Below are 20,378 nucleotides of genomic sequence, written 5' to 3' on the forward strand. Positions count from 1 at the left end.
TACAGATTGGCAATGAACTTAGACCGAGCACATAGACACTACAATACAACTATCTCTCCGGAGATATGAGCCCGAACTTAGTACACAGAAGTCACTTATTCATTTTATGATTTAATATCCCCAAAATGGGCGGTGCATAAAATATAAACAAAGAAAAAAAAGTTACAGAAAATACAAGAAGATACACAATTGGCTATTCACTATAAAATAAAAGGGAATAAAAACAAAGATAAAACGTTTACCAAGAATTATCCTGCGACTGGAGCAAATCAGAGAAAGTCAGCCTTGTGTAGGTCTACCATCTTGGCCCTGACATCCTTGGACAGCTCTTTGGTCTTTGCCATGGTGGAGAGTTTGGAATCTGATGGTTTGATGGCTCCTGTGGACAGGTGTCTTTTATACAGGTAACAACATGAGATTAGCAGCACTCCCTTTAAGAGACTGCTTCTAATCTCAGCTTGTTACCTGTATGAGAGACACCTGGGAGCCAGAAATCCTGCTGAATGATAGGGGATCAAATCCTTCTTTCCCTCATGAACATGCAGATCCGTCATCATTTGTTAGACGCATTTCTGCTGAATTTGTTGTTGTATTCTGTCTCTCAGTGTTACACCGAACATTCCATTGTTAGACCGATCGTTTCTGTGTGAGGGGCGAACATTCCATTGTTAGACCGATCATTTCTGTGTGAGGGGCGAACATTCCATTGTTAGAACGATCATTTCTGTGTGAGGGGCGAACATTCCATTGTTAGAACGATCATTTCTGTGTGAGGGGCGAACATTCCATTGTTAGACCGATCATTTCTGTGTGAGGGGCGAACCTTCACCCTCAGCGGGGGAGCAAATACGCATTTCCTTCACTGTATATATTTTTTAATTATCTTTTAAATTAATTAGTATATAATTAGTACATCCAAAAAGTCTCTCTCTTACACAAGAGGGCCGACCTCTCCTTGTCTGTGAGGGTCCCTTTCATTACACATTCGATGGCCAATACTTCTAAAAGGCTGACACCTTTGTGGTGATGATGTAACAAATGTCTGGGTACACAATGCTTGTCGCATCCTTCCCTGATGAGTCTCCTGTGTTCACTGACTCGTTTGCGCAGGGGGCGTACGGTACGACCCACATACAGCAGTTTGCAGGGACAAGTACGGACGTACACCACATGATCAGTGGCACAGGCAATACATTGTACCCTTGGAATCAGTGATGTGCGATCTGCCACGGGTAATAAACTGACAGGTCAAACTGCCCCTTTTCTTCCATTTATAAATACTGATTCTATTGTCAAACAAAGAGCACATTTTGTCTTTATTGTGATTGGTCAAGGATAATTTACTTGGGGCTAAGATGTTCTTTAACCCCTTCCCGTCTGGCCCATGTACATAAACAGCCTCCCCACCCCCTGCTTGTGAGCGTTCCCACGCAGCTCCGCGATCCAGTGCCCGCTGTGTCCTCCGGACACAGCGCAACACCGATAGTTGTACGGGACCTCTGTGTGAGGTCCCAATCATGTGATTACTGATTGGCCAATCAGTGATCACATGAAGAGTAGCAAACAAGATGTCACTACTGACATCATTGCTCACTACATGTGAAATCTGTGAATGATCACAGAGATCACATGGTACAGGGCTATTCACAACAGCCTTGTACCATGTGACAAGCTGTGACCAATCAAAGCTCACACAGTATTTCTCAATGGCTGTAAGAATGCAGCCAGAGAGAAGAAGAAATGATCACTTTTACAGCTTTTATGGGTATAAAGCAATCAGTGTTAAAAAAACAAAACATCATCACCCCCCACAAGTAGTACAGTGTCACCATGGTGACCCCACACTGCTAGGGTGACAGTTAAAAAACATTTTGAAAAATTATAATTTTTGATTATAAACTGATTTGGGTTATTTTTTTTTTTTTTTTTACTAAAAAGATAACTGAATACATTTTGGCCAAGATTTATGAAGAAAGATTATTTATTTGCAAATTTTTATAAGAAAAATACTTTTTTAAAAAATGTTTGGACTTTTTCATTTATATAGCAAAAAAAAAAAATCCCAGCGGTGAATAAATGCCACCAAAATAAAGTTTTATCTGTCTCAAAAAAATGCCAAAAAATTCATATGGGTACAGTGTTGCATGACCGCGCAATTGTCATTCAAAGTGTGTTAGAGCTGAAAGCTGAAAATTGGCCTGGACTGGAAGGGGGGGAAAGTGTCCGGACTGGAGGGGTGAAAGTGTCCGGACTGGAAGGGGGGGAAAGTGTCCGGACTGGAGGGGGGTGAAAGTTTCTGGACTGGAAGGGGGGGAGTGTCCGGACTGGAAGGGGGGGAAAGTGTCCGGACTGGAAGGGGGAGAAAGTGTCCGGACTGGAAGGGGGTGAAAGTGTCCGGACTGGAAGGGGGGGAAAGTGTCCAGACTGGAAGGGGGTGAAAGTGTCCAGACTGGAAGGGGGTGAAAGGGTCCAGACTGGAAGGGGGTGAAAGTGTCCAGACTGGAAGGGGGTGAAAGGGTCCGGACTGGAAGGGGGGGAAAGTGTCCGGACTGGAAGGGGGGGAAAGTGTCCAGACTGGAAGGGGGGGAAAGTGTCCGGACTGGAAGGGGGGGAAAGTGTCCGGACTGGAAGTGGGGAGAAGTGTCCGGACTGGAAGGGGGGGAAAGTGTCCGGACTGGAAGGGGGGGAAAGTGTCCGGACTGGAAGGGGGGGGGGAAGTGTCCGGACTGGAAGGGGGGGAAAGTGTCCGGACTGGAAGGGGGGGAAAGTGTCTGGACCGGTAGGGGGGAAGTGTCCAGACTGGAAGGGGGGGAAAGCGTCCGGACTGGAAGGGGGGGAAAGTGTCCGGGCTTGAATTGGTTAAGGTACGTGCTCTCCTAAAGGTAACTTGGGGAGCACGGGAAAGGGTCGGAGCTAATCTGGGGTCCAGCAGTAACAGGTGCCAGTGTTTGCATATAGTTTTGGTTATGTCTCGGTGTTTATCGTTAAAGCCTGTGACGAACCTCACTGTGTTGGGTTGAGCTCGGGTATTAGTGCAAGAAGCTTCATTAGACCCACAGTATTTGTTGAAGGTTTCCTCAACCAGGGTAGGGGGGGTAACCTTTTTCTAAAAACTACGCTGACCGCACAGCACCTTGTGTACAGTAATCTCCGAGCTTGGAACAATTTTTCCTCAACCTATGACAATGACCACGGGGAATATTGTTTTTCCAGGCCGGGTAATGACAGCTGGAGTAGTGGAAGTATGAATTCCCTCCTGTGGGTTTACTTTAGTGGTCCATATCTGACTGTCTTCCGCTAATAAATTTAAATCTAAGAAAATGATCTAAGAAAAATCGAAGACAACAATGTTATGTGGGTCAAAGAAAATTCCCTACACTGCTTTTAAAACTTTCTCGGAGGCGGATGGAGACATTGACAGCTTTCTTCAGGACTTTGAACAGTTGTGCACCATCCATGGTGTGGCAGCCCAAGACCGGGTCCCCATTTTGAGCAGCAAGCTAACCAGTCAGGCTGCAGACGCATTCAGGACTGTACCCGACAACTACTGCTTGGATTATGATTTTGTTAAGGAACACTTGCTGGCCCGCTACGCTCTCACCCCAGAAGCGTACCGCTTAAAGTTCCAGGCACTCAAGAAGAAACCCCAGGACACCTTCACTGAATGGGACATCAGTTACAACACGCTGCCCGAAGCTGGGTCCTAGGGTGTCAGATCACCAAGCTGGAGGAAATGTTACAACTGCTGTTACTGGAGCAGTTTTACAATGGACTTCCAGGGGATGTTAGATATTGGGTCCGGGACAAACACCCCCTAACTTTACCCGACGCTAGTCGCTGGGCAGATGAGTACATGCACAAGAGGAGGCTAACTGAGCCAGCCATTCCCCCTGCACCTAATCTACAACCAATGGTGTCCACTGAGGTCACCCGAGAATGCCTCAGACCACCCACACCTTCTGACCCAAAGTGGTCTGGCCCACGCTGTTATGGCTGCAACCAAACAGGGCACATCTGCATTCATTGCCCCCGGAATCCACCAAGGCCCCAGAGCAGCCAACCCCCTCAGGGCACTTCCAACCGACCCACCACTGCCTATGGCCAAGCCTCTGCCTACTCCCTACAGGATCACCCGAGTGGCACCGCCTCTTCATGGAGGAATTTTACCGAGGATGAGGACATTGGGGTCTTTCATGAGGCTAACCCTCTCCAGGCTGCCACCCCGGACAATCGCCGAGATCACCAACAGGCTGTCCATGTTAATGGCCATCGGGCCCAAGGATTATGGGACACTGGAGCCACACTCACCCTAGTCCAACCCCAACTGGTACCAGACTGGGCCAAGACCAGGCGGTCTGTGACCGTACGGGTAGCGGGAGGCCATGTCTACTGGATTCCTACCGCAAGGGTTCATCTGGACTGGGGGGCCAGGGACGTTGAAATTGGAGTAATGCAGAACTTGCCAGCTGAGGTTCTCCTTGGAAATGATCTGGGAGTCCTGGTCTCCACTTTTGGCACCGAGACCCCTGCTGAAGCTCATCCAGTCACCACTCGCCACCAAGCTAGAGAGCATGCTGCCGCTCCATCTGCCGAGGTTCCGGTAAGAGTCGAATACCCACCCCCTGCTGAGCTTGTCCCTGCCCTGACCTGGGATTCCCCTGCTGATTTCGCTAAAGAAACAGCCAGTGACCGGACCTTAGACCCCTATAGACGAAGGGCTGGAAGTGATCCTGGGGGATTGGGAGATGTGAGGTATGAGTGGGACCAGAGCAAGTTGTACAGGGTCTACAGGGGAGCAGGAGTGGGTGCTGTCCAAATACCTCACTGGCAGATGGTAGTACCGAGGAAGTATCGGCGTGACCTCCTCCAGATTGCGCATGATATTCCCCTTGCTGGGCATTTGGGCAAGTGATGGACCCTGCATCACTTAACCCAGAGTTTCTTCTTGCCAGGAGTATCGGGGGACGTTCGGGACTACTGTCGGTCTTGTGGGGTCTGCCAGAAGGTAGGGAAGCAGGGAGACAGGCCCAGGGCCACTCTGAGGCCCCTACCCATAGTCAAACCTTTCAGTCATATCACCGTGGACATAGTGGGGCCCCTGAAACGGCCTAGTCCCACAGGCAAGAAGTATATCTTGACCATTGTCGACTGCGCCACCCGGTACCCGGAGGCCTTAGCGCTGAGAGATGTGCAGGCAGAAACAGTTGCTCAAGCCCTGCTGCAGATCTTACTCAGGTAGGATTTCCTCAGGAGATCCTGACCGACCAAGGCACGCAGTTCACGGCCAAGCTTACCCAACAACTTTGGAAGTTGTGTGGGATTAGACCGCTATACAGCTCTCCCTACAACCCTCAGACCAATGGGCTCTGCGAACGGTTTAACGGTACGCTGAACCAGCTCCTCCGAACGTTTACCATGTCCCATAAGGACTGGGAGTGGCATCTTCCCCACCTCCTGTTTGCCTACCGAGAGATACCGCAGGAGTCCACTGAGTTCTCTCCCTTCGAGCTGCTGTACGGCCGGAGAGTTCGGGGACCCCTGGATCTCATACGCGAACACTGGGTGGGAGCAGAGGATGAGGAGGGGACCTCGGTGGTGGCCTATGTGCTGGAGCTCAGGCAGTGCCTACAACGGTTGATGACCCTAGTACGGGACAACCTTGAGGCCACCCAGATCCGACAGAAATGGTGGTACGACCAGTCTGCCCAAGACTGAACGTTTCACTTAGGACAGAAAGTGTTGGCCTTGAAACCAATCAGGCATGACAAATTACAGGCTGCCTGGCAGGGCCCGTACCAAGTGGTGGAGCAACTCTGTGATACCACATACATTGTAGCTCGCTGTTCAGATGGAAGGATCCGGTAAACCTTCCATGTGAATATGCTGAAACCGTTCATCGAACAACATGAAGAGAGTGTAGCTGCTATATGCGCTCCGGCTACCGATGACTCAGAAATGCTTCTTCCAGTCCCAGCTGTGTAGCGAATGTAGATATCAGCACGCAGCTGCCTCCCAAGACCCAGGAACAGGCCCGCCAACTGCTCAAAGGGCTTTTCTTGTCTCTGCCCGGTTACACCACCACAACTGCCAACCGGGTAGACACGAAGGGTCAGGCCCCCCGAAGCAGGCAGCCTACCGAGTGCCCGAGTCCATCAGAGAAAGGATGAGAAGAGAGATTAAGGAAATGTTGGATTTAGGTGTGATAGAACCCTCTGACAGTCCCTGGGCCTCCCCGGTGGTCCTGGTACCCAAGAAGGACGGAACCGTCCAGTTCTGTGTGGACTACTGCAGCTCAATGACCGGACCGTGACCAATGCATACCCCATGCCCCGGATAGACGAGCTGCTGGACCGGATGGCCAGAGGTAATTTTCTTACCACTACTGATCTCTGCAAGGGGTACTGGCAGATTCCGCTGGATGTGGATGCAGTACCAAAGTCAGCATTCATCACCCCATTCGGCTTGTACCAGTCCAGGGTCATGCCGTTTGGGATGAAGAACGCGCCGGCTACCTTTCAGAGAATGGAAGATAAGCTGCTGGATGGACTGCAGGACTTCTCCTGCTCCTATCTAGACGATACAGCTATCTACAGTGATAGTTGGGAGGATCATCTCCGACATCTGAGGGAAGTGCTTGATCGCATTGGGCAAGCAGAGCTGACCATCTGACCAGACAAATGCCATGTTGGGGCATCTGAGGTCCAATATCTAGGACATTGGGTAGGATGTGGGAAGCAACGACCGGCACCAGCAAAGGTGGAAGTAGCAAATTGGCCCACTCCCCAAACCAAGACCAAGGTCCTTGCCTTCCTAGGCACTGCAGGGTACTACCGTAAATCCATTCCCAACTACAGCACCATTGCTAAACCCCTAACGGATCTGACCCAGAAGAATCTGCCCAGACAGGTTGTGTGGTCCCCAGAGTGTGAAACGGCTTTCCAAAAGCTCAAACATGATCTGATCCATGCTCCCATTTTGGCTGCTCCTGACCCTTCCAAATGGTTTTGTGTTCACACCGATGCCTCCATTGGGCGCTGCTCTGAGCCAAATTGGGGACGACGGGAACAACCATCCAGTGGCCTACCTAAGTAGAAAGAGTGCCTTGCCTTGGTATGGGCCCTCAAGAAATTGCAGCCCTATCTGTATGGGCGCTTCTTCACCGTACTCACCGATCACAACCCCCTGGTATGGCTAAACTGGGTCTCCGGGGACAATGGTCGTCTGCTGCGGTGGAGCTTGGCCCTCCAACCCTATAACTTTACAATCCAGTACCGACCGGGGAAGGCCAATGCGGATGGGTTGTCCTGGCAAGCCGAGTTGGAGAAGTAACCTTCTGAACCGACCAGCCCCAAGCGGACCCGTTTGAAGGTCTCGCCGGGTCTGGCGGGTGTTACACAGTGGGGGAGCCTTGTGACGAACCATCCCTTTGTGATAACATTTTGCCCCGTTTCAGTTTTTTTCCCTTTGTAAAGTGCTGTTATGTAGATAGACATTCTACACTGTTTGTTTAGGGAAATGTGACCTTGTAGTCTTTCACTTCTAATAGAGTTCATACTGTATTGTTGGGTTGTAGGGTTTGTTGTGGGTGGGGAAAACCCGGTGCCAGGCTGTCTGGTGGGGCTGAAGGGGGCGGGGATTACTGCCAGGATGTGCTGTATATACTGAGCTGTGTTTAAAAAAGATAGAGTCATTTTCAACCTACACAAAGTTCCGACTCGTGGTTTGGGGAAGGATTGGTTTTGAGCTTTAATACCTGCCTTGGAAGACTTGCAGGACAAGGGGACCATTGGGTAAGATGCATCACTCCGCACGAGGAAGCCCAGGTGGAACGGTTCCTCCACAAGCTTCCATAAAAGGCCCTTTGGATTGGACTGGATAAAAATTCGATTTAGGTTTAAAATTGGTGTGGACTATATCTGGATCGAGTGAAATTTGGGGTTCATTAATATTGCACAAATAACTCTCGGACCATAATTTGGTTAGAATGTGGATCAACTCTTCATCCTCTCACTGGGAGGAATACTCAATATGGGGCACTGTGGTGCGGTGACTGGTTTAGAATCATTTGTGTAGTGTAAGGTGAGGGACCTTATAAAACGGTTTAAGCCTTGGAATAATCCAAACTTATTGGGACCTATCACTGGCGGAAAACTCAGTCAGAGGGACGGCTCAGTGTCAGAAAGAGTGTGTGATGAAAGATTAGATATGTTTATAGTACTGGCCATCCCTGTTGATCTATTCTCTCTTTCTTTTATAGCTTGGTATCGTTTACCGCTCCGTCTACCTCGTCTAACTTTCTTTTTTCTTTCAGCGTCCCCATAGGGAAGACCTGAAGTCAGAGATGGGAAGATATTATTGACATCAGTTGATACTGTAGGGACCAATGTGGGTCCTCTTGTGAAAAAGGAGTCAAGATCTAAGGAAAGTGGGCCATACCGGTTGGATGTGGGGATGGAGATTGAACTGTTAACTACCGAATCACTGTTATCATTGGTATTGTTCTCCAAAACCTTGCTGAGTTTAGTGTTGCCAAGTGTAACCAAACTATCAACAGAAGGGACATGGAGGGGGGATGTGATAGCAGGAGGGGCCCTGATGGACAATGGTCCATGTGTGAGGCGGAGGTGTCGTTTAAGTTGGTCATGGGTCTAAAAAATGGTATCTAGAGTAGCATGAGGGGGTTCAGAAATCTGTGCGTTTGGTATGACTCGCTGTGCGTTTATGTTTGACATTGCAAGGATAAAGCGGAACTTCCCCTTTTGGGTGGAGCTCCGCTTTAAGCCCCAATGTAGGGAATGACGTTACAACCCCTGAAATGTGTTGGCTTTGCAATCAACCTATAATTGTAGCAAACTTATATTTGGACTTGAATATGACATTCTGGTACTTTAATTGCTCGTTCTTCCAGGATCCTGAGCTCCTCCTACATACAGTACAGAAGTGTTTCTTCCCCTTTCTTGTTCAGTCGGCCATCCTGAACTCTCACCCCACTCACCGGTGATTCTAGCGTAGAAGAGGGACATGGCTTCTTTCTTCTTCATGCTCCTGTGGAAATCACTCAGCAACTGTTGCTGGAACAGAACCACTTTCACCGTCTGAAGAGAACAGACTGATGTAGATTTGATGAACTCCTCCAAACCATCCAGGATTGAGTCGGCCGCTGTGGAGGCGGCTAATTCCCCCGCACCTGTATCAACGAGACGAAATGTTCACCATAGATATCTACTGACCACAAAATGTAACTTTTGCTTCATTAAACATAAAAGTAAAGGACATTACTCAGAGGGACCTGACCTCCGGAGGCTCTGCTGTACAAAGCTGATGGTGTATGAAGCTCCTTCTGCTACTTACTTCTGCTTCCTTCCATGCGGACGTTCCGATCGGGTCCAAAGCGGACAGAAGCGTTAACTCTCCAGAGCCTTGAGGGAGCCAATGTCAGGGGAAGGCCAGGGAATCCAGTGTTTGAATGACCTATGGATAACGTTCCAGAGATGCAACCCTCCTCAGATGGGGAGATCAACGAACTGGAAGAAAGCACACAGGTGGTGCAAACACCTAGCGCATTACCCAAGGTTTATTAAAAAGTATAAAAAGACATATATATATATATATATATATATACACACTGACAAACATAGCGCATATATAGAGCCTATAAGACCACGGAGAAGGCAGAGTGTCCTACTGGTGGTGCTGTTGAAGCATTTCATGGACGAGCTCTTAGCTCTGAGGAAAGGGATTCATCCCCGAAATACGTCAACAGGCCGACCGCACCACCAGCCGGACACTCTGCCATCTCCATGGCCTTATAGGCTCTATATATGCGTTATGTTTGTGAGTATATATATATATATTTTTGTCTTTTTATGCTTTTTAATAAACCTTGGATAATGCGCTAGGTGTTTGCGTCGCCTGTGTGCTTTCTTCCAGTTCTGACCGGGTCCACCTGCCCGCTTTTCAAGGGGATCCAATCGGTACCTCTGTTCTCTTCTATGGAGCGGCGGGTGTAAACACACAGGCGGGGCGGATTGACAACTCATGGGGCCCCTGGGCAACAGGGGATCATGGGGCCCCTGTGTCCTTGCCCAAACTCAAAAAGCCTATGAAAAAGGTACCAGGGGCATCTCATGGGGCCCCCTACTGACCCCGGGCCCTCGGGCAGTGCCCGAGTTTCCAAATGGTCAGTCCGCCCCTGCAGACATCCCATCCAATGCGAGTCGCGAAAAAGGGCCGGATGAGGATCCAATTCCCTTTCTGTCCGTCGGATCGGGTCAGATGGAAACAGACAGGCAATCCGTTTCCACCCGCCCACTGAAGCCAGCAGCCTGTGTCTGTGTCCGCTTGCTCAGCAGAGATGATCCCCCGCTGAGCGAGTGGATACGCTACCAGGTCCGCCCCATGTGAACGGACCCTAAAGCACAATTCCAAGAGACTGGTAGAACTAGTTGACTGCTTACAAAGTACATGGAGCATTACAGCCGTTCTAAAGCTGGCGTTGTTTTCTTTATAGAATCACCTCCCTGAAAAGTGATATGTTACGAATGCTAAGGAAGAAAGTCTCCTGTGCTCCACCACTCCCAACTGAACCACTTCACAAGCGAGCAGCTCCTCACATACTACTGCGTCCCCACCTACAATATCTAAACGCACACCAAATGCTCTAATACCTGTAGAGACATTGATAAATAAGGTCATCTTTTTTCAAACCAGGAAAATACAGTTATCTGCACAAATAATAGATACAAATAAAGTGCTAATCAATATTGTAAAACGTATAAAACAATTCATATAAATAAAATGCAAAAGTGCTCCAAAACAAAAACAAATATCCAATAAATACACTCCTAGTGTTGTAGATTCTCCCTGAGATTGATACCACCATTGCAGCGCTGCAAGCAAAATATACTTGTAATGAATATTGTAACGGAACCAGACCCTGACTGCACTGGGGTATTCCCGTTAGACTCCGGCTTCCCTGTCCAAACACAGATCTCCGGACACCACTGCTGACCATACTAAACTAGAGGAGACCAGACTTGAAATAATTCAAGAAATAGACTACTTTATTTTAACACTGACACAAGATACAAACATTCAAGGGAACAACCCCCCCTCCCTGCATGACACAGGGTGGGGCAAACCAAATCTAGCAACCAGAGACACATCAGCAGACACCCCCCACCAAGCCAATACACAAACATATACATCCCATAATAGTTTGCTCCCAAGCAAGACACAGAATAGAACAATGGGATGCACCACATGGCATTAAACAATCCACAACCCCCCACACCCCACCTATACATGTTTACACCATATCAGGACATCTCACCCTGTACCCTAATCTAACCTCCTCCTTCGCGCTCACACAGTACACTCAATCCTACACCCACATTAATGGGAACAACCTGGACCTCGTTTTCTCCCACCTCTGTACCCTCAACCAGTTCACTAACACCCCCTTCCCTCTCTCCGACCACTACCTCCTCACGTTCCCTGTCTCCCCTTCCCCTAACTCCCCCCCCCCCAAAGCGCCAAACCATCTCCAGCCGCAACCTCCGCAACCTGAACCCGGCCCCCCTGCACTCAGCTGACAACCGCCTACACAACAGCATCCTCCCACTGTCATGTCCTGACCTAGCCACCACCATGTACAATGACTCACTGTCAGCTGCCCTAGACTCTCTGGCACCCCTAACCACACGTAACATCAAACCTAGACCACTTCAACCATGGCAAAACGACCATACTAAATGCCTCAAACGCCGCTGGAGAGACTATGGCGCAAAACCAGGTCCCCTCGTGCATTCTCCCTCTACAAATCTGCCTTCCTCACTTACACCTCCTCCCTCCATGCCACCAAGCAGGCCTACTTCGTAACCCTCATCAACACCCTCTCCTCCTGTCCTCGCCGGCTCTTCTCCACCTTCAACTCCCTGCTCGCTCCCCCCCCTCCTCCACTCAGTACCTCACTCACTGCCCACGAGATTGCCAATCATTTCCACAACAAGATTGACGCAATCCGTAAGGACATAGTCAACTCGCAATCTACCTCCCCACCTAGCCCCCCCCATCACACCCTCATCTCTCCCCCCTCTGTCCTCGCAACAGCGCTGCCCCCCACCACACCCAAGGCCCTGTTTACCGCAACGCCCCCCAGCACTGTACTCCTTCTGCCCTGCTACTTCTGAGGAAGTCACCAGGGTCTTCTCAGAAGCCCGCCTCACTACCTGCCCCCTGGACCCTATCCCCTCTCATCTCCTCCGGTCACCCCCCTCTTCCCTCATCCGCTCCCTCACCCACATCTTCAATCTCTCCCTCTCTACTGGTACATTCCCCTCCCCCCTAAAGCATGCGCACATCACCCCCATACTTAAAAAGCCCTCCCTGGACCCCACTGACCCAAACAACCTTAGACCCATCTCCCTGCTGCCACTCACTTCCAAGCTCCTTGAGCGCTTAGTCTACGATCGCCTAAGTGCCCACCTAACTGACAACAACCTCCTTGATCCACTACAGTCCAGCTTCTGTCCCCAACACTCCACCAAAACCGCCCTCCTCAAAATCACAAACGACCTGCTAACCGCCAAAGCCAAAGGTGACTACTCTGTCCTCCTCCTCCTCGACCTTTCCACGGCCTTCGACACAGTCGACCACCCCCTCCTCCTTAATAAACTACTCTCCCTTGGCATCAAAGACACCGCTCTCTCCTGGTTCTCCTCTTACCTATCCCGATGCTCCTTCAGCGTTTCCAAAATGGTGCCACCTCCCCTTCCTTCCCCCTCTCTGTTGGGGTCCCCCAAGGCTCTGTCCTCGGGCCCCTTCTCTTCTCCATCTACACATCCTCCCTTGGCAAACTCATACAATCCCATGGCTTCAACTATCACCTCTACGCTGATGACACCTCTCCACCCCTCACCTCACCCCTTCAGTCTCCGCCTGCATCACTCACCTCCTAAACGACATCTCAGACTGGATGTCGCTCCATTTCCTCAAGCTTAACCTCTCCAAAACCGAGCTCCTCGTCTTTCCCCCTGCCCATGCCCCCCCCATCCTATCCATCACTACCAACAACACCACCATCAATCCTTACCAGCAAGCCAAAGTCCTTGGCGTCATTCTGGACTCAAACCTTTCCTTCCAACCTCACGTCAAATCACTTACAAACTCATGCAGGCTCCATCTCCGCAACATCACCAAGATACGCTCCTTCCTTACCCCAGACACCACTAAACTACTCGTACACTCCCTGATTATCTCACGCCTGGACTACTGCAACTCCCTCCTCATCGGCCTACCCCAGTGCAGGCTCTCCCCGCTTCAGACCATCCTGAACTCAGCGGCTAGACTCATCCACCTCACCAACCGCTCCACCTCTGCCACCCCCCTCTGCCTCTCCCTCCACTGGCTCCACCCCCCTCTGCCTCTCCCTCCACTGGCTCCCCATTGCCCAACGCATCAAATTCAAACTACTAACTCTGACCTACAAAGCCATTCACAACACTGCCCCTAACTACCTCACCAACCTGATTCCCAAGTAACACCCTTCCCGTACCCTTCGCTCCTCACAGGACCTCCTTCTATCTTGCTCCCTGGTCTCCTCCTCTCATGCACGACTGCAAGACTTCTCCAGGTCCTCCCCCATCCTCTGGAACTCACTACCCCAATCCATCAGACTGTCACCTTCCCTCCTCACCTTCAGGCGCTCCCTGAAAACCCACCTCTTCAGGGAAGCCTACCCCACCCTCACCTAACAGCCGTTCTCCTTCATTCCTCCTACCACTCCATCCCCCACAGCCACTTCCTCCTCTACCACTATCCCCCCCTCCTAGATTGTAAGCTCGAAAGAGTAGGGCCCTCTAACCCCTCGTGTGCTGTTTGTTGTTGCTGTGCTGTTTCATGTATTGCCCCCCCCCCCATTGTACAGCGCTGAGCAAACCCTTTGGCGCTATATAAACTCGATGTAATAGTAATAATAATAATAATAACAGGCACAGGGTGACTTACACATAGGACGGATATGGGGAGTTGAGACAGGGGTCTCCCCACCTCTCTAAAGTGAGCTGTGTTCCATGGGCCCCCCACCCAAAGTCACACCCGTCACAAATATAAATCACCAAAGTGTTATCTATTAAATGTCCACAAGACAAACATTAAGGCCTCATGTACACTGCGGCTGATAAACACACGTTCAGGAGCTGCACAGCGTTTTGTTCAGCAGCCCCTGAACTCTCCCTAATGTTTTCCTATGTGTCCGTGTACACATCGTCCTTTACAGTCATTTACAGGCAGTTGAGTTTACAGTTATTTTTTTTAATGCAACAAACTTGCATTCAGACGTTGATTTTATCAGCAATTCAAATGCAAAATGCTTGTAAATGTGTCTAAACGCTGCAAATCGCATTTATAAGCATTTGTGTTTGAAATTTCTTTTTTTAATTCTTCCAGTTCCGATACTGTCCAGAGCCATTTTTTTCAGCATGAAAAATGCATGCAAAGCATTTTCAGGGTGCTCAGATGGACAAAACACTGAACACAGGATGTTCCTACCAAGCTTGTCACACATTGAAATGACCAATTCACACCTCAGACCTCTCCCACCCTTGGAAACAAAAGATATGTTAATGACCATTCACACCTCAGACCTCTCCCACCCTTGGAAACAAAAGATATGTTAATGACCATTCACACCTCAGACCTCTCCCACCCTTGGAAACAAAAGATATGTTAATGACCATTCACACCTCAGACCTCTCCCACCCTTGGAAACAAAAGATATGTTAATGACCATTCACACCTCAGACCTCTCCCACCCTTGGAAACAAAAGATATGTTAATGACCATTCACACCTCCCTCAGACCTCTCCCACCTTTGGAAACAAAAGATATGTTAATGACCATTCACAGCTCAGACCTCTCCCACCCTTGGAAACAAAAGATATATTAATGACCATTCACACATGAGAAGTCTCCCACCCTTGGAAACAAAAGATATATTAATGACCATTCACACCTCAGACCTCTCCCACCCTTGGAAACAAAAGATATATTAATGACCATTCACCATTCACACATCAGAAGTCTCCCACCCTTGGAAACAAAAGATATATTAATGACCATTCACACCTCAGACCTCTCCCACCCTTGGAAACAAAAGATATATTAATGACCATTCACACCTCAGAGGTCTCCCATCCTTGGAAACAAAAGATATGTTAATGACCATTCACACCTCAGACCTCTCCCACCCTTGGAAACAAAAGATATATTAATGACCATTCACACGTCAGACCTCTCCCACCCTTGGAAACAAAAGATATATTAATGACCATTCACACGTCAGACCTCTCCCACCCTTGGAAACAAAATATGTATTAATGACCAGTCACACCTCAGACCTCTCCCACCCTTGGAAACAAAAGATATATTCATGACCATTCACATGTGAGATCTCTCCCACCCTTGGATAAAAAAGATATATTCATGACCATTCACATGTCAGACCTCTCCCACCCTTGGAAACAAAAGATATGTTAATGTCCATTCATACCTCAGACCTCTCCTACCCATGTAAACAAAAGATATGTTAATGCCCATTCATACCTCAGACCTCTCCTACCCATGGAAACAAACAATATGTTAATGACCATTCACACCTCAAATTCCTCATGAAGACCCCCTGCCAGGTGACCTTAATGACTCCACCAGTCACCTTTCCCACTTTTGGAAACAAAAGAAATGTTAATGAGCAACTCACACCTCAGCTAATATCAACACATACTGCGGTCTCTGCTTCTACTCTCTGTATTTTTCTGAAACAGTCTGTAATAGTTCATAATTTACCACTTTTCAGTGCATTCTGGGTATTTGGGTGGTTCTCCTGTGCTTATCTTTAAAAATGCTTCTAAACGCACAGAAACGCGGTATGCAAACGCGGCTAAACAGATGTTTTTAACCTATGTTTTCCAGCAGTCAGTTTCCATCATTCAGAAACGTCCCGTGTACATGGGGCCTAAAACTCGAATCCAGTGTCCAGCAGACACATGCATCTTTATTGGTGCAATTCTATCATTTGATACTCCAAGTTGTTTGATACACAGTGGCGTAACTAGAACCTTCAGAGCACCGATGCAAGAAACCATGAATGGTCCCCTTTTCCCCCCCTGGAAAGGGCCCTTCCCTCTGAGCCCAGTCGACATACATCCAACACCTCCTGGGACCCAGATCAGAAGAAGGCCAATCAAATAAAATGCTTAATGTTCATCCAACACCGATCAATGGTTGTGCGGCTCTAACACCTTCTGAAGCCGGGAGAGCTCAATATAGACTGTAGTAGAGAACAAAATACAAAGCGCACGAGCTTGCGCATTACCTCAGTAAGCAATTCATAAATGTATTGATACATTATACTCACAAGAGTAGCAGTAAAAACGGTATAAAACATCCAGTTTATCCAGTTTCATAGATAAACTCTTGGTCAAGTTCCCTTCCAGATGGAACTTGTACGTGTCTTCTAGCCCTGTGTTGGTTTTGGATGTTTTATGCCTTTTTTACTGCTACTCTTGTGAGTATAATTTATTGATACATTTATGAATTGCTTCTGAGCCCAGTAGCAGACCTAGGAACTCAGCACAGGGATGGTGGGAACCCCTCATAATGGGCACAGTAGGTGTACAGACCCAGGAACTCAGCACAGGGATGGTGGGAACCCCTCATAATGGGCACAGCGGGTGTATAGACCTGGGAACGCAGCACAGGGATGGTGGAAACCCCTCATAATGTCAATGTTTGCATTGGGGCCCACAAGCTTCAAGCTATGCCTCTGCCTTACACCCTACATTCCATGCAAAGTAACCATACGTTCCACAGTAAGTTTTGTCTGGAATAATCCTCATCACTCATTTGTTGATCCAATGCCACAAGACAGCTCAGGAGGACACAGGAGAAGGTGAAACACTGGGCTGGATGTGAGGAATGCAGACAGGTGAGTATTGTTCCGGCACATTTTAGTGATTCTGCAGGAAAATAGAGGAGTTTGTTTTGGTTATATTGTAATTATATATATATGGTGTTTGTGGTGTATTCTAGGACTGAGCTAGATGTATTGTACACAACAAAAGGATAGCCGAGGACTCCTTACTATGTTCATTTTATGAAGATCACCTCGGCACTCGGGGGGGGGGGGGGGGGGGCAACTTGTTACATTTCAAAGGAGTAATTTGCAAACTTGCCTAGGGTGATAAAATGCAGATCGCTCCGTCAGACTGGAAAGGATTACTTTTCAGAAGGTACATTGTTTACATGTTTAACCGTTTCCATACCGGGCAATTTTCCCCCTTCCTGCCCCCAGGCCAGTTTTCAGGTTTCAGCGCTCTCACACTTTGAATGACAATTGCGCGGTCATACAACATTGTACCCAAACTAAAATTTGATAATTTTCTTCACACAACTAGAGCTTTCTTTTGGTGGTATTTAATCACCGCTGGGGTTTTTATTTTTTGCTAAATTAACAAAAAAAGACCAAAAATTTTGAAAAAAAAACAAATCTTTCTTTGTTCCTGTTATAAAAGTTTACAAATAAATAATTGTTCTTCATAAATTTAGGCCGAGATGTATTCTGCTCCATGTCTTTGGTGAAAATAACCCAAATTAGGATGTATTATTTAGTTTGTAGGAAAGTTATAGAGTTCACAAACTATGGTATAGATCTGAATATTGATCAATCCTGAAGTACTGACGGCCAATCTAATTTCTTGAGGTCCAAGAATGTCAGAATAGTACAGATATCCCCCAAATGTCAGGACAGTACAGATATCCCCCAAATGTCAGGACAGTACAGATATCCCCCAAATGTCAGAACAGTACAGATATCCCCCAAATGTCAGGACAGTACAGATATCCCCCAAATGTCAGGACAGTACAGATATCCCCCAAATGTCAGGACGGTACAGATATCCCCCAAATGTCAGGACGGTACAGATATCCCCCAAATGTCAGGACGGTACAGATATCCCCCAAATGTCAGGACGGTACAGATATCCCCCCAAATGTCAGGACGGTACAGATATCCCCCAAATGTCAGGACGGTACAGATATCCCCCAAATGTCAGGACGGTACAGATATCCCCCAAATGTCAGGACGGTACAGATATCCCCCAAATGTCAGGACGGTACAGATATCCCCCAAATGTCAGAACGGTACAGATATCCCCCAAATGTCAGGACGGTACAGATATCCCCCAAATGTCAGGACAGTACAGATATCCCCCAAATGTCAGGACGGTACAGATATCCCCCAAATGTCAGGACAGTACAGATATCCCCCAAATGACCCCTTTTTGCAGAGTAGACAGTCCGGCGTACTTCATAAGAGGCATTGCGAGTTTTTTGAAGTTGTATTTTTTTGTCATAATTTTTCGGAAAATGAAAAAATTAAAAAAATTATTTTCACTATTTTTTTTTTACATACTGTCACCAGTGCAGTACAGCGTCATCATATAACTGGCATGGCGGTGAACAGGGATACTGACTGGTGACAGTATGAAAAAAAAAATATATATATATATATATTTTTTTTTTTATTATATTTAATTTTTTATTACATTTTTTTTTTTTTTTAAAGATTTTTTTTCATATTTTACTATGACCAAAATAGTACAATGTTACCATAGTAACATTGTACTACTTTGGGGAAGTGATCAGTATTTTTTTTTTTTACACAATTTTTTACACAATTTTTTTTTTACACAATTTGCTTATAGCAAAGAATTACTTTGCTATCAGCAAGCATTTACCTGAATGACATCGATTCATTCAGCTTTTTTTTTTTTTTTTGTGCTTAGCTGTGATTTGGTCACAGCTAATCACATGACATGTGCATGTGATTAGCTGTGACCATTCACAGCTAGGCACTAGTATACAATGGATGGCATCATGAATGAAGCCATCCAATGTATACAACTGTCATGTGACCTGCTGTGATTGGTCACAGCAGGTCACATGGTACCGGCAACGGGAGCCGGTACTCGGATCTGTCATCGGCCGTGTCCGAGGTGCACGGGCGGTGACAGATCGCACTGCTGCGTCGCTCTGCAACCGCGCAAACCACGCATGTGCGGGAGCACGCCAGATGGCGTGCACCCGGAAAGCTGCAGCGCTTTTCAAGCCGCCAAATGGCCATTGGCCGGGTGGCTAATGGTTAAGGATGATATAGAATGTGATTGGACCATACAAGAAGTATTTATTCATGGTAATTAGGGAAATGGTGGAAGGATGATGTGATGGGAGTAACTTTGGGTGGGGGGCCTATGGAACACAGCTCACTTTGAAGGGATGGGGAGACCCATGTCTCAGCTCCCCATATCCCTCTTATGTGTAAGTCACCCTGTGCCTGTTAGGGGTGCAGGGTGAGATGTCCTAATATTGTGTAGACGTGTCTAGGAGATAGGTGGTATAGCTGGCCAGCTAAGACCGGTCCTAGGTTGCTGATATGGGTCACATATATGTGTATACCAAACCTGCCAATAACCTCAGTACAGTGTATATGTGTATATGTAAAAGCTAAAAGCAGAATCATTGCTGTAATTTATGTCTTTGAATGTTATTTGACATTTATATATTCATTGTGTTAGCAGAAGCAGAAAGGGAAAATATGCCTTTAAGAGTCAGTATATGGGTGAGCCAATCACAGCCATCCTCACACTGTACAGAGCCTTAACCAATCCCAGCCAGTTTCACATTTGTGCCTGTGTAAAACTCCCTGCTAGAATGTTCTAGAGTCATTTGCTCACCAGACAGAAGAGGAGAAAGACAAAGTTCCAGTCAGAGAAGCTCTATGGAAGCAGAGAAGGCCAAATAGGTATTTAATGCACTTGTGTGTTCCTCTATTGTTTAGCAGTGCAAGTAGATCTGTATGTAAAATCTGTTATATGTGTTTACTTGTAGTTCCACCGAAACAAGTCATTGTAGAGTAATCGTAAACGAAATTAAGCATGTAATATGAATCGAATCAAGCTACTGTAAGATAAACGAAACAAGCCATTGTAAGCCGTTATATGAAGAAGATTGAAGTTATTAAAGAAGTTAACTAAAGTATTCGGTGTGCTCTTTAAACCTCCTGCATCCATAGAGCGGCATTGGAGGAATTACAGAGTAAAGTCAGTCTAATCAAACAAAGAAACAGCAATTGCATCATTGTTCTAATGTCACAGCGCACTAGGCACTACATGGTGCTGCGCCTGCCACAGGTGGGGGGTTGTGGATTGTTTGGTGTTATGTGATGCATCCCATTGTTCTATTGTGTGTCTTGCTTGGGAGCAAACTATTATGGGATGTATGTATTTGTGTACTGGCTTGGTGGGGGGTGTCTGCTGCCTGTT

At 47.5% G+C, this 20,378-nt stretch overlaps 1 protein-coding gene across 1 annotated transcript in view; it reads right to left on the minus strand.

Annotated features, from left to right (window-relative positions):
- The window catches only part of LOC149443808 (protein mono-ADP-ribosyltransferase PARP15-like), a 120,287-nt gene that overhangs the window by 16,509 nt on the left and 83,400 nt on the right, over positions 1–20,378 (minus strand). The window contains exon 7 of the mRNA XM_089655264.1: positions 8,996–9,187. Within this exon, the coding sequence (XP_089511390.1) occupies positions 8,996–9,187 (192 nt within the window). The remainder of the gene's footprint in view (positions 1–8,995; positions 9,188–20,378) is intronic.

Source organism: Staurois parvus, unplaced genomic scaffold (genome assembly GCF_062004578.1).
Source record: "Staurois parvus isolate SC_StPar_1 unplaced genomic scaffold, SC_StPar_1.0 ptg000831l, whole genome shotgun sequence".
NCBI classification, from domain to species: domain Eukaryota; kingdom Metazoa; phylum Chordata; class Amphibia; order Anura; family Ranidae; genus Staurois; species Staurois parvus.